Raw genomic sequence first — 15,250 nt, 5'->3', positions numbered from 1 at the left:
GTGGGTATTGCCATATGAATTACCATTTCTGTAATCTTGTAAAAGAAAAACTGATACAGTAAATTGAATAAAGAAAAAAATTATTTACCCTTGGTTTTGCTAGATCTTTGACGATTTCAATTTCGGCATCAGAAATAATATCATGGAAGCGAATAATACGAGGCTTGTCCCATTCATCCTCTTGTTTGGCTGGAGCCAGGATAAATTTAGGATTCCGATTTCCATCATGGTAACGGCAAAAGAGTTTTTTCTGTCTCCGAGGAGTCTAAACGTAAAAAGATTAATATATGAAAGAAAATATACTTCCTGTGAAGATAAGAAACAATCACGCTTGTGTATACAAAAAGAATTAGTACTCTGCAAATATTTTGCATCAAATAGATTTTAAAAGATTTATTAATGACTCTTTTCCTTGGAGAAAGATCAGAGGCCTTAAAAGGTTTCTCTTAACTTTTCTTTCAGCAAAATTTAAGAATTATAAGTATGAAAAAATGAATGGCATTGCTCCAAATCTCAGAGTTCTGGAAAGCACCCTGAGAGTGAGTTATGAAAAGATAAAACAAGTCAAAATAAAACCTAACCAGGTTCTCCTAAATACCTCCAAATTAAGTGCTTGCCCCCTCCCAAAAAATTCGCTCAAGGATTTTTGAAAGAACAAATAAAAATGGGTAGGTGAGAAAGTAAGTTATTAAAAAAAGAAGCCAGGTACTTTTATTAGGGGGTACCAACAATGTATGTCAACAAAACAAATGTTCCTTTCATCACTATTATATGAAGTTACTCCATTGCTGACTTTTCACTTGATTAAACATGTGTCATATATGAAGTATATATTAAGTAATGAATTTAATTATTCTGAGAAAAAGGATATTCCTTTAATCTTGGGCAGAGTTGATATGTGTGCCATCAATGAACTGGTAGACTTACTAAAAACAATCTAAAAACTCAGCTTACTATTGAAAATTTGAACACTATTGGAGTTTACAGAATTTATATGAACTACTCTAAATGTTTTTAGGTATGATAATGTTTTATCACCAAAAGATACAGACTGGAAAAGTTTTCTGAGTCTAAAAGTGTTAACTATCCTTATTTTACTCAAGTTCTCAAAGCAAAAGTAAGCATGTTTTCTCCAGAGCCCATGAATTTAGCTATCATAATTGTCATCATAGTCTAAATTTGCTCTTTGCTGTTGGGTTAGACTCTTAACACTTGTCATTACTATCAAAATGTAAAGCTGAGCTTGATAAAGTTAAACACTATTCAAATGTTTACACTTAAAAAGTACTTACTCCAAATTCACTAGTTCCTTCCAACTAAATGCCAATACTACATGATATTCTTTTTTTATAAAAGGTTCCATGATAAGTTAAACAATGTATATCATATCCACACTACACGTTGTCATTAAAAAGGCTCTGAAAAGTCCCAAGGCCATACATTCTTCCGACTTGAACTATTTTGGTTCTGCCCTATTAACATCCTGAAGCACTGATACCGACTTATTTATGAGGGAGAGATACAGCACATTGAGTATTTTAACAAATATCAAAATTTTGTTAATTTTTTCTGTATTTTTAGTATTTCTTAAATAGAATAAAGTATTTCACACTGAGCAATCTTGTAAAGGTTGAATGCAAACAACATTTTAAGAGATTATTGTAATAGATGAAACCATTGTTTCTTTTTTTTTAAAGGATTTATTTATTTATTTATTTATTTATTTATTTATTTATTTATATAAGCACTGGGTACAGTCAGAAGTGCGGGGAGGGTGAGAGAATTCACCAGAGCAGGGAACAGAACAGGCAGAAGGATCAAAGTACACTGCTGAGGGGAGCAGCGGGCGGCAGGAGAGGTCTGTGCGCCATGTGGGACCCTCGCCAGTGGCTGGGGATCGAGCAGGTGTTGCTGAGGCTGCGGGCAGCTTTGCAACCCAGCGCTCAACCGCTGCGCCACCAGGGAGGCCCTGAAACCATTGTTTCACAGGATGATTAGCATGGTATTGATTTCTCTTAAGGCTACTAAAAATGTCCTTTGCATTAGGAAATAAGAAAAAATTACACTTTCCTTATCTGATCTTTCACCTTGACAATTGCTTTGAATCTATAAAAAGGGTATTATTACCACAAGTGGTATGACTTAAAAGCTCTGTTTTACTAAAGCTGGAGTATGTATTAAATGTGATCTCCACAATAAGATGATGTGGTATACTATAATAATGCAGTAATTCTGATTTTTCTGAAAACATGTAGAATTAAATATAAAAACTCTGATTCTCTGTAGACGTATATAAAAACACATACACACACGTTCGCACACATGCAATTGGCTTTTCCACTTTACCATTTTGATACCCTCCCCACGGCACAGCATTTCGTACTTCTGTCTCTCTGGCAGGTAATCCACAGCAACCCCTTTTTTCTTCAGCGTGGTTTTCTGATTAGCTTGATCATCTGAAGCAGACTTATTGTCATCTTTTTCTTTAGCCATAATATACTCAAAATACTTTAAGTTACCATTAGCTCTCTGATGTTCAGGATCTATCAGAAGAGAAAGAAAGCATGTCCATAAGTTTACAGTGATTCAAGCATCTGAATGCAATATATAAAAATAGGATATCATGTGATTTATCTTCTAAAGCAGGATGCTTTTGAGAGAAAGAATAAAAATTATACCAAAACAAGTGTAAAACAGTTACTGCCTGAAATAAATCAGGAAAGTCACCCTATATAAAAAGAGTTTTAAAGAATAGAAACAAGCATTTATTTCAAATTAGCAATTATTGGTTACTTTGAGAACTTAGTAACCGCCAAAGGCACTATGATCAATTTGATGTCAAATACATTTTTTAAACATTACCTATTTTAAGCAATGAAAAGATTTTTCTGAGACTGAAATGTAATTATCATAGGGAAGAGAGAGCATACAGTTCAAAGGAAATCTTTACCACTGATAGGTTATAAATGCAGAATACAGCCTTACTTCTTAAGGCTGAGTAAATTTTAGTCACCAGATTCCAAGTGAGGAAGAAGAAAGAAACTAAAGATACAATTTTCAAATCAACCAGTTTCCACTACCTACCTCCAAATTGCTAGTCATAATTTTTAGCTATCTTTTAGCGGAGGAAAAGAATACTTCTCCTCCCATTTGGGAGGAAAAAATATCCAAACAACCCACACGTACACACACAAATTTAAAAAGGCAGACTGGTACACAGAAATTTCACTTATGACATTAAAGTGTTTGGAAATTCTAGTCTTACATTTATAGAATATTTGTCTTTGAGGAACTGCTCACAATATATGTTGTGATATACAATATAAGCCTAATTTTGGAAAAGGAAAAGTATAGGTATAAATTTGAGTTCAAAGTTTTTTAAGGAGAAAAAATATTGTAATTTATGATAGATAACTGAAATTAAACTAATATCTCAATTCACTCAACAAAATAACCTAATTATCATAAGTTCATTTTTAGATAACTAATTTTTAAACTGTTCAATTATTCTACCATATAGACATTTACTTATTCATAAAAATTAAGTTTTAAAGGTTCATATAAATTAAAGGCCACCTGAGTTTATTAGTACACTACTCTACCTCGAGAGATTCTCATTTAAGACAACTGAGGTGAAGATCGGGTAATTTTTATTTCTAATACCTATATAAGTAATTCTGCTACACATGGTCTCTTAATCATACTTATAGAAAAACACTACTCAAAATACTAGACATAAAATACTCATATTACTCTTCTAATATGACAATTATTTTCAGTCTATTTCAAATCACTTCATTTTTCATATGAAATACAATGAACCAAAAATACCCTTCAATGGAAACAGGTTAATTTTAATATGACAACATGGTAAAAAAATATTTTTGACTGGTGAGTTAGGTACAATTTTGAAATTCATAAATGTGAAAAGCAAACAGACACTGAAAAATGAGTGCCATTTAATAGAGTGGTTCTGGTGAGAAAAATCAGTAGGCACTTACATAGAGGATTAAAAAAAAAAAGACAACGGGGGCCTTCCTGGTGGCCAGGAAGTTAACCCACATATGGCTCAGCAGACCTCTCCTGTCTTGCTTACTAGCCTTAGCAGTGTACTTGAGTAAATGTGCCTGTTCTGCTCCCCATTCTGTCTCTGGTTCTCTGGTGAATTCTCTCACTTGCTGGCCTGTACCCCAGCTCTTCTATACTCACCCAAAAAGGGAATTATATAAAAAAAAAAAGATAATATATGTCTAACAAATACAAAAGTTATCTGACTGCACATACTCAAACACAGTATTACTCAGTGTATCTATAACCTTGAATTAGGCCCAGTTAACATACCTAGTTCAAGAAGTTTCTTTGTGAGGAAAAGGGCTTTATCCAGGTCTCCTTGTTGATACACAGCATAGCTCAAATAATCTAGAACAGAGACTTTATCAATGGTAGAAACCTCGCCTTCATCCAGCTGCCTTAGAGCTTGTTCCATCCACAGTTCCGTATGGTAATAATCTGCTTCTGTATAGGCTACTTTGCCCAACTCAAAACAGTCCTCAACAGTTAGAAAAGATTTATATTTTACTCCTATGAAAAGAAAATAGAGGGAACTTTGACAATCTTAATACTATACATAGTTATTTAAGACTATAGAGTTCTCAAAGTTTTATCACATTCATATGAACTTCACAACAACCCTCTGAGGTAAGAAAAGCCAGAATTATCCTAAGTTTACAAAGTAATGAAACATGACAAGAATCAAACAGCTGACAATAAGTGACCCAAAAGAACCCAAGACTTAAATTATCACATATCAAAATGAAACATCAATTAAGTTGAAAAATGCTATTTTCTAACAGGAATCGCTGTGTGAGATAGTTATATATAGAGAGGTAAGTTATGAAAAACATAGTGTCAGACGATTTTGTTATGTGAATGTCAGAGTGCAATTATAGAAACCTGGGTGGTATAGTGTACTACACTGAGCCTACTGGGACCACTGTCCATGTATGTGGTCTAACATTGACTAAAATGTCATTAAGGAATGTATAATTGCATCTTATTTCTAACAATCTGGGCAAAGAGATGGACAGGAAGAGGCAAACCTGTTAATTGTTTCCCTTACCCTTTCCAATAGCATTAATGATACATATCAAAAAGTTCACCCAGTTAAATATAATAATTTTTAGTACATTCAGAGTTGTTCAACCATCACTATAATCTTTTTTGAGAACATTTTCATCACCTCAAGAAGAAACCCTATAATAAATTAGCCATTACTATCATTAATTCCCTCTCCCTGCCTCAACCTGAGACAACCACTGATCCTTCTATATCTATAGATTTGCTTATCTGGTTATTTCATATAAATGGACTTCTGTGACTAACCACTAAGCATGTTTTCAAGTTTTGGGTCTCCTCTGGTGGCGCAGCGGTTGAGCACTGGGCTGCGAGGCTGCCCGCAGCCTCAGTAGTGCCTGTTCAATCCCCGGCCACCCGAGGGTTCCACATGGCGCGACAGAACTCTCCTGCCGTGCCCGCTGCTCCCCTCAGCAGTGTATTTCTTCGTCAGTCTGCCTGTTCTGTTCCCCACTCTGGCTCTGGTGAATTCTCTCACCCTCCCGTGCTTCTGACTGTACCCAGTGCTTGTATAAATAAATAATAAATAAATCTTTAAAAAAAAAATTAAAAAAACATGTTTTCAAGTTTCGTCCCTGTTGGGGCTTCCTTTTTATTGCCAAATTGTTTTTAATTGATGGACATTTGAGTTTCTACTTTTTTAGCTTTTATGAAAAATACTATGAACATTTGTACAAGTTTCTGTGTGGACATATTTTCAATACCCTTGAGCATACATGTAGCAGTAGAATTATAGGGTCCTAGACTTAGCATTTTCAGACAGTGCCAAACTGTTTGTTCCAAAGCGGCCAACCAGCATGTATGAGGATTCCAATTTCTATATATTCTCACCACTACTTGTTATCATATGTCTCTTTTATTACAGTCATACTGGTGAGTACAAAGTAGTATTTTATTGTGGTCTTGATTGCCTTTCCCTGATGATTATGTTTAGCATCTTTTCATGGGCGTATTGCCTACTAATATCTTCTATGGAAAAATGTCTATGCAAATTCTTTACCTATTTAAAAACCTAGTTGTCCTTTTATTGCTGATTATTAGAATTCTCTATATTCTGAATACAAACCCCTTATCAGAAGTGATTTTCAATTTTTTTTTCTCATTTTGTGGGATGGCTTAATGCTATACCTTGAAACACAGAAGTTTTAATTTTAATGAAGTCCTACTTATCAGTGGTGCTTTTGGTGCTAGTATGTGAACTTGTTCTAAAAAAAAGGATGTATCTGATAGTTCACATGAGATAAACTATAAACAGAAATCTAAAACATTCAGGAAAGATTTTGCATCATTAATCATTGAAGAAATATGAACTTGAAACAACCAGGAAGAAATATATTTTAATAGCCTACATTTATTTAAGTCTTTCTATGTACCAAGCAAAGCCACTTATTTAATCCTCAAAGCATCCAGATGAAAAACTAGAGAGGTTACCTACTGTACTCAAGCTTGGAATCTGCACAATATGACTCCAGAAGTTTACATCCCAAATATTATACCATAAAATAGGGGAATTTAACAGGGGAGGGAATAGTAAATGTGTAACTTTAAGATATTCGGCAGTAAGAAAAAAAGTTTATATTTTAATAGTTTATAAATTGAATAGAAAAAATAATACTAGAGTTTGGGGAGGAGACATCATCTATAAAAAATTTCTAAAGCCAAGCCTAACATAGCTATAACTAGTAAACTAAAAGCAAGGAAATGTATAGACAGGAATGTCAACATAACAGTATTTTTTACTATGACAATTTCAAATGCCAATTTCTAAGACAATAGGAAAGCTATAAAAATCTAGACAGAAGCATGTCAAAATGTTTAACTGTTATCCTGGAAAACAGATTGCAAGTGAATTGTTTCTGAAATATTTTTCACCTTTTCAAATAATGTACTATTACCTTCGTAACAAACAGGAAAAGAAATGTGGAAAGATAAATGTAAAAATATGTCATTTGGAATATGTGCAGAATGATAGCAACTATGTATCTTCCATCTTTATAAACAGTAAATCTGATGAGTTACTTGGGAGATTGTAAATGTTTGAGTACTTTATGTTGTTTTTGGTTTATGGTTCATATTAAGTAACAATTATTTCTGGAGCAGATATTCTGGGGGTGGGGAGATACTTCTGATACTGGATAAAATGTAGCAATTATCCACTTATATTATAGCCAAGATCACAAGAATTAAAGTAAATATCTCTGAGCCAAAACCAAAAAAGAACTTGGAACCCACAGAGGTAAGTAAAGGATGAAGCTGTATAAATCCTAGAGGCAGTCACCAGATCAGAGACTGAGAGGTTTGACTTTTTTCCACTTTGAGCTGGATTTTATTGATTTAAAGTTGCATTTATAACTTTTCAGTGTGATGCAATTTGCAGCAACATGGATGGCGCTGGAAGGGATCATGCTCAGCGAAATAAGCCAGAAAGAAAAAGAAAAATACTGGATGGTCTCACTCATAGCAGGAATCTAGAAAACTTAAATAAGGGACCAGGAAAATGAGTAACTATAAGAAAGTGAAAAATCAAAATCAAAAAACTATGAACCAGAGATATTCTATGGAGGGTAGGGGGCGGGAGGGGAGGGGTTGAGGTCAAAATAAGGGGGTTGCAATTGTATGGGGAATATAAAAATAAAATTTATTAAAAAAAATAAAACTGGGAGAATGAAAAAAAAAACTTTTCAGTGTGGCACAACTGTTTGAAAATGTTGGTTAACTCAAGGCAGCTGCTTCTGCGCGGTGGTAAGTTCTCAAAACCCTTAAACCTGGTTAAAAAACACAACTGTGGAAGGGCCTCCCTTGTGGCCAAGGGGGTTAAGGCTCAGCGCTATCAGCCTGTGCCCGTGACAGCGGCCTGAGTTCAATCCCCGGCCAGGGAGCTAACCCATATACACAGCGGCGGCGGGCCTCTGCCTTGCCCGCAGCACCACCTTGAGGTGTACTTGTCTACTCTCCCTCCTCCCCTCCCCTCCTCCCGTTGCCCTGCCCCTCCCCTTCCCCCTTCCCTCCTCCCTGATGAGGGCCACAGTAGTAGCCCCCTCCTCATGGGAAGCAACTGAGTGACAAGCTATTTGATAGCAGGACATATGTCTACTATAGAAGTGTTCCTTAAATCTCCATCTATGTGCTCCTATTGTGTCCTATTCAGGCATTCATACCGTGTCATAAGAAAGCACCACAAATAACATATAGTTGGCGTTTATTAAATATATATATGAAATGATGCTGTAAACCAGAATAAAAGCTAAAATGTGGAAGCAACCCAAATGTCTATCAACAGATGGATAAATAAAATGTGTTTATACATATTGTGGATTATTATTCAGTCTCCAAAAAGGGAATGAAATTCTGACATTCTATAACATGCATGATCCTGAGGATGTTATGCTAACTGAAACAAGTCACAAAATGACATTCTGTATGATTCCACTTATATGGTACTTAGTCAAAATCACAAAGAAATTCAAATGTTGGTCGCCAGGGGTTGGGGAAGGTAGGGAATGGTGTGATAAAGGATGAAAAGGAGGTGGATAGTGAATGGTTATGGCTGCACAACAACATGAATATACTTAATGCCAGTAAACGCCACATTTAAAGTTGGCTATGATAACTCTGACATTTTTTTATACAGTAAAAATATTTAAAGTGAATTATCATGAAATTATCTATAACTTTAAAAAAAGGGTTTTGCTACAAATAGGTCATAAAGTACGATGTTCCATACTGCAAAACACTTTATACATGACCACTGTGCCTTGGTTTGTAAAATTTATTAATTACCTTATAATTTTGCCTACATTGGGTGTTATAAAAGAATTTGGAAAAGCATTTTCTTTTCCACAGGCTAAAGTTGCTTACTTAAGTCAGCCCCTGTAATTATAAGCTCCCATAGCAACAAGCTAAATGCCTATCCACCTCTATTAAGTCCTAGCAAAAGGGAGGACTGTTTGTCTCATAGCCTTTGAGGACAAAAGTTAAAAATGTTAAAATACAAATATCTTTTTTACATTAACACTGTCCTAATGAACTGAAGAAGTAAGCCAGGTGATGGGTATTTTATAGAATAGAAAAAAAATCTTACCTGGAAGATTACCCTTTGAGATGGTATCTGTATCCAAATTATAGGTGTCCTGCAGACGCAACAGAGCTTTGGCTGCCCCAACCTGATCTTCATCATTAGGGAAGTACTGTCTTTGAATAGTTAGGTTAGAGATAAAACCTTGAAACAAAAAGAAAAAAACTTTTAAATTTTTCAAAAATTTTTTCAGTTTCCCTCCATATCATGAAAGTTTTACATGCTCAACAAGACAAAATTAACAACTCAATGAGATTTGCCATACCTCTAATTCACTCCATCTTGAAAAATCCCTTTCTAATGTTGCTTAAGTAATCTGAAGTAATTACATAAATTGTCTACATTAGTAGGTAAAGGCCAACTAACATAATAGAGATTTTAGTTACACAACATAGTCTTCATTAGTCATGACAAATGCATTAACGGATTTGAAAATGACAATGGCAACCATTCATATTTTCAAATGTTAAGTAAAATGTCTTAAAATTCTGTTTTCTCCTTCCATATGCCACATACTATATACATATGTAAATACGTAACTTGGTGAAATTCTTCAAGGGAAAAAATATCAATTATTTATTTTAAATCATGGCTAATGTAATTTATTAAAATACATTTAGATCTGTTTAATTATTGAATGTAAGGTTCATCAATCAAGACTTGTTCTACAAAAACCTATCTTAAGGTTTTATATAAATATAGCAAAATTCTAAGGAAGATAGATGCTAAATACTACTTAAGCCAAAATGACCAAAAAACTTACATTTTTAATATGTCATAATTAGCAATAAAACAGATTTGAGACTTCTCCCTCTCATTTGCTTATAATCTACTATGTGTATCTTGGTCAGCAAAACATCAGGTATTTTAGGTTAATGGAAATGTGCAAATGAACAACCAGCTGGAAGAGGGCTAATGTTCATATTTTTTTTATTTTAAGACCAACTCTCAGTCATAATAACCACATGGAATTTTACAACAAAGTTTTACAAAAAGTGGAAATGTTTTATATGCCCCAAAATAAAATCCAACCTGCTGTTTAAATCATCCCTAAAAAAAAAAGTGTGCATGTGTGTATGATAGCATTATGGAATGATTAGCACAGATTAAAATGCCAGTGTCATATGATTTATTACTTCAGAATATCTGCGTGTATGTATACATACACATACATACATGGCCTTAAAAATGTTCTCATGTGGTTCTCCCCCTGGTGGCGCAAGGGGTTAAGACGCAACCTATGAAGCTATCCGCAACCACTGCAGCATAAATTCTATCCCCAGCCAGGGAGCTACCCACATGGCGCAGCAGACCTCTCCTGACTCACCCACTGCTCCCCTCAGCAGTGTATTTCTGTCAATCTGCCTGTTCTGCTCCCCACTCTGTCTCTGGTGAATCCTCTCAACCCCTGCACCTCTGGCCTGTACCACAGTTTTTGTATACATAAATCAATCTTTAAAAAAAAAATGTTCACATGTTAGGAGCACAGGGCACTGTGGTGATGGTGGACTGGTGAAGGAAATTCTGTGGGGGGACTACACCTCAGGGGAGGGGGGAAGCAAACATTGTTTACAAATGAACAATGATAAAAAAAAAAGTTCTCATGTTATAAAGGAGAATAACCACTAGTATTTCCTGCTCATCATAAAGAAGCATTCAAATGCTTGCCTTAATTTTTCAAAGTTTCTTGTACTATGCATAATTGTTTAGTTTACTGCTCATTAACACTTGTAAGCACCCTTTGGAATATTTCATCTACACAGATGGTTCTGTTCTCTCCCTTTTTTTTTTTTTTTTGGCAACTTTGAATCATTTAGTATGTATTTGAATATCTACTATGTACTAAGCTTTCCTTCATTATAGACTCCAGGCTATTTTCTGTGTCTGTTATTAAAACATCTAAAATACCTCAGTACTCCAGGTACAACTTCATTGTCTCAATTTGAAAAACATTCACTGTTACTGTTTACAACCTGTTTTTAAATTTTAATTTTATTTACTCAAAATACTGTGTAGAGCATAGCTAACACTTTTCCTAATAGTACCAACAAGCAGTACCTTAAAAACTGATTCGAAAATAAAGACTTAACCATAAGTTTTTAAAGCTTGAAGGTAATCCTAAAGTGAAAATATATACCTTCAGAAGTGAGGCTATATGCCAAATAATCAATTCACTTCTGTAGATTTCAAAATTAAAAAGCACCACTATTAGTCACCAACAGCAGAAATTACTTCTTTTTGACAGTAAAGTCATTTTTACTTGTTTCCAGTTTTTATGCATTTTTTTAAAATCAAAGAATTCAGGATCTAGACTAAATTTACCCCGATCAAACCAAACAAACTCCAGCAAAAACTGAGTTACAACACTGAACACATGATATTCTGAGAACTGTATCATTAATTATGGCATTTCCATAGCTGGTAGCAATATTGCTTTTTTTTGTATATTAGCCTATCCATCTGACTTACCATCTGACATATCCTTGAGGACCAAATTCTCCAACTCACTCCACTCAGTGTTTAGTCGTTTCATTAACTTGAATGCATTTACAGGGTGCCCAACAAACCCTTCTGGATCTTTTGTTGCTGTACTAGTTAGTCGATCCAACTTCTCTGCCCATCTATACATGTGAGACATAAAGATGAAGTATTCATACACTTAATATAAAAAAAAAACACAATTGAGTAAAGCATTAAAAAAATTAGAGGTTTTGACTTAAAACTATATGTAAAATTATAATTTTTTAAGTAAAATTATAAAGATTTAATTCAAATAGCCAAAACATGGAGTCAAACTACATGCTCATCAACAGATGTTAGGATAAAGAAATTGTAGTGTTTATGCACTCAATGGAATACTACTCAGCTATTTTAAAAAAAAAAGAGGAGGGTCTCCCCTGGTGGTGCAGGCAGCTGAGCACAGCGCTGTGAAGCTGTCCACAGCCTCTGCAGCACCTGTTCCATCCTGGCCAGCCTGTGAGGGTACCACATGGGCGGCAGACCTCTCCTGTCGCTCCCACTGCTCCCCTCAGCAGTGTATTTCGTCAGTCTGCCTTTTCTCTTCCCTGCTCTGTCTCTGGTGAGTCCTCTCACCTTCCTGCGAATCTGGCCTGTACCCCGATTCTTTTATAAATAAAATAAATCTTTAAAAATTAAAAAAAAAATACAAAAAAGAGTAAACAATGTATTTTTGCTCAGAAAGTAAAAAACATTTATGGATGGTTTCACTCATTTGAGGAATATAAATAACCAAAGAAAACAAACTGAAAAACGTAACAAAAATTATTCTTAGACTCCATATGGTTATCAGAGGGAAGGGGGTGGGGCAGGGCAGAGCAGAGGAGCAAAGGGGTAAAATGATAGTGTACAGGCACTGGAGAGCTTCAGTGGAGGGTGAGTAAAGTATGCACACATGTTTAGGTGTGAAGTTGTAATACCAAATTTTTATAGTTTTACAAATAAATGGCAAATCAAAAAAATTTGATTTGAAAATTATAAAGGTTTTTTAAGAAGCAAGACTCGTGGAAAAAATCTAGCTTAGCAGAATCAAAATATAACTACACGACTTTACACAACTTTTTGTTTTCGTTTTGTTTTTCCCAAATGGTTACAGTAAATGGAACCTCCTTATTTAGTAAAAGTTGCCATTGAGTCTCTCTAATGTGAGTCTAAAAATTAATTTCCCCATAGGTTCTTAAAGGCAAATAATTTATTTTACCAACTACAAATTAGCCAAATTCTGTTACATGTTCACTTCATCAAATCAACATCAAAATTTTACACATAGTACCTAGAAACTTCTGGCCTGGGACTAACTCTTCTGTGGTTCTATTTTAGTCATTTCAGCTGGCTTTGTAAGACTGGCAGATGGCTTTCATTTCTCTACTCAAGATTGTTTTAACTCTAGCAAGAAAATATACTGGTGGATTCAGAGTCATAATAAGTAAAACACTCTGCTTACTTTTTTATTTGTTCTAATTTTTCCTCTTCTGCTTTAATATAGTCTTTCAGGGAAGTCACCAGATCTTTCTCAGTATGGATCAAATCAGTCATCTGACCTAGAAAAAGGGAAGAAGATTATCAAATATCTGTGATCATCAAGATAATTCCTGCAGAATACTTCACCCCATGAGAGGATTTAACTGGCATAAATATGTTGAAGAGAGCATCTTTTCATAACCAGATAAATAAAAATAAAGCCAAAAACATTTCTAATTATGTGTTCCCATTCTAGTTTTCAAACTACTTAATTTTGCGAGCTAGGAGTATATTAGCAGATTGCCTCTTCCTCTAAAAATGTATTCTTAAATTACAAAACACTGCTTTCCATGGGTCAATGTTTTTCTTACTTTCCCCCTCATCTTTTGCTTTTGACACTAATTAGAAGTAAATTTTTATTCAATTAAACAAAACCACACTAACAAAAAGAATACTTCACAATCGAAGTTCAAATAATCTATATATAGTAACGTATAATTGGATGAGAAGGCTCACCACTTCATATCCAGAAGTTACATATTATAAATATAATACTGTGTTTTATACTTAGGTCTACAATCACACAAGGGTGAAAATGGTCAAGTGGATGAAGGAAAACATCTCATTTAAGGTAGCTGGAATATGCATATACAAAATTATAAATGATACATATCAAATTATGAGGGATATTTCTGAGGTAAAAAGGACATGCAGAAGTCTTACATTTATGTAGTTGTATTTTTCCTCCTTTAGCCAGACTACTATTTTTGCAATACTTTCAAAGTTGTTTTAAAAATGATGGCATAAGGGAAAAAAAAAATTGTGTTCATAGTAGATTCTTAAATGGAAAGAGTTACAAAATAATGCACAATGTATTTGTTTATTTGTGCAATAAAAAAAAGTTTCAGTATAAGGGTTAAGATATTTTCTAGGTAAACCCATGATCAAGAATTTTCTTTGGTATATTTTCTAAATTTTTGCAAGTTTCTAAATGGAGACATTATTGCTTTTGTAAAAAAGAAAAAATTAAAGAAAAAAATTAATTTTAGAGTTTTTTTGAGGGTCAGGGACTATTCTTTGTTTTTACTGCTTTTAAAAACATTTAAAAATGGAAAATCTTAAATGTAAAAACATAAACCAAAAAATAGTTAACTTACCAATGGAAGTAAAAAAGCCTGGATGTGCCAAAGACTGGGGAAGTAGAATCCCTATAATTAAAGTACACCAGATCATCTTGAACAATTTTTCAGGTTCACACACCTACAAGAGAAATATGGCCATCATCAAAAAAAGAAAAAGAAAAAAAAATGCAGTGAAAGTTCCTAATCTATTTTTTATGAACAAGATGTAAGTAAACCCCAAGATGGCTTACAGAACTATTGGAACTCTTGAAAATTGATTTAATACTCTTGTCAAATAATTTAACAAGTACTTATTTTATTTTCATATAACTATACTGATTTATTTCACAGTAAAGAGAAATATACATGTTTGTTATCATCTGATAATTTATACTTCAAAACCCAACCAGAGTTTTTCACACAGTCTGAAAAATTGTTTTTTCTGTGATGGAAATCTAACCCATCAATTTCCCATAAAAATATACCACTTTTTAAAAGTAACTTAATTACCACCAAAATATATTCTAGTTTTTAGAATGTTTTAAAGAAAAAAAAATTTTCAAAGCTTTCTGATTAAAATTCCTAACTTGTTCCTAACTTGTTCTGATTTAAATTTCTAACCTGTTTTGTCTATTCCCTATGTGAATTTAAGTCCTTAAATAAGTTCAATTAAGATTTGCAGATTTGTAGGTGATAAAAATATTCTAAAATTGACTGTGGTGACTGAACTCTGTGAAAGGTACTAAAATCCATCGAATCATGAACATTAAATTGATATATGAATTATTTCTTATTAAAACTAATTTTTTAAAAGTAACTCGAAAAGAATAAACAAAACCGTCAATTTAAAACAGTGCTGAGTTTTTTCTCTTATCTACTGTGTTCTACATAAAAAAAATCCTAGCACACAGCTGTGGGACTTTTTTAAGATCTGAAAGCAAAT

At 33.8% G+C, this 15,250-nt stretch overlaps 1 protein-coding gene across 4 annotated transcripts in view; it reads right to left on the bottom strand.

Moving 5' to 3' along the window:
• Positions 1–14,489, bottom strand: part of P4HA1 (prolyl 4-hydroxylase subunit alpha 1) — a gene marked incomplete at its 3' end in the record, with an annotated part of 53,541 nt that extends 39,052 nt beyond the window's left edge. For 3 of the 4 annotated variants that reach the window (XM_084245372.1, XM_084245371.1, XM_084245373.1), the window contains exons 1-7: positions 14,344–14,489; positions 13,170–13,266; positions 11,678–11,829; positions 9,215–9,352; positions 4,342–4,581; positions 2,347–2,543; positions 89–265 (exon numbers count right to left, since the gene is read on the bottom strand). In XM_084245372.1, coding sequence (XP_084101498.1) covers positions 89–265; positions 2,347–2,543; positions 4,342–4,581; positions 9,215–9,352; positions 11,678–11,829; positions 13,170–13,266; positions 14,344–14,419 — 1,077 coding nt within the window. In that variant the 5' untranslated portion in view covers positions 14,420–14,489. The remainder of the gene's footprint in view (positions 1–88; positions 266–2,346; positions 2,544–4,341; positions 4,582–9,214; positions 9,353–11,677; positions 11,830–13,169; positions 13,267–14,343) is intronic. The other variant, XM_084245374.1, reaches the window with a different exon arrangement.
• Positions 14,490–15,250: the final 761 nt, after the last annotated feature.

Source organism: Talpa europaea, assembly GCF_964194135.1.
Source record: "Talpa europaea genome assembly, chromosome: 10".
Classification (NCBI taxonomy): domain Eukaryota; kingdom Metazoa; phylum Chordata; class Mammalia; order Eulipotyphla; family Talpidae; genus Talpa; species Talpa europaea.
Note: the sequence above shows the minus strand (reverse complement) of the source record. Positions and strands in the feature narration are given on the sequence as shown.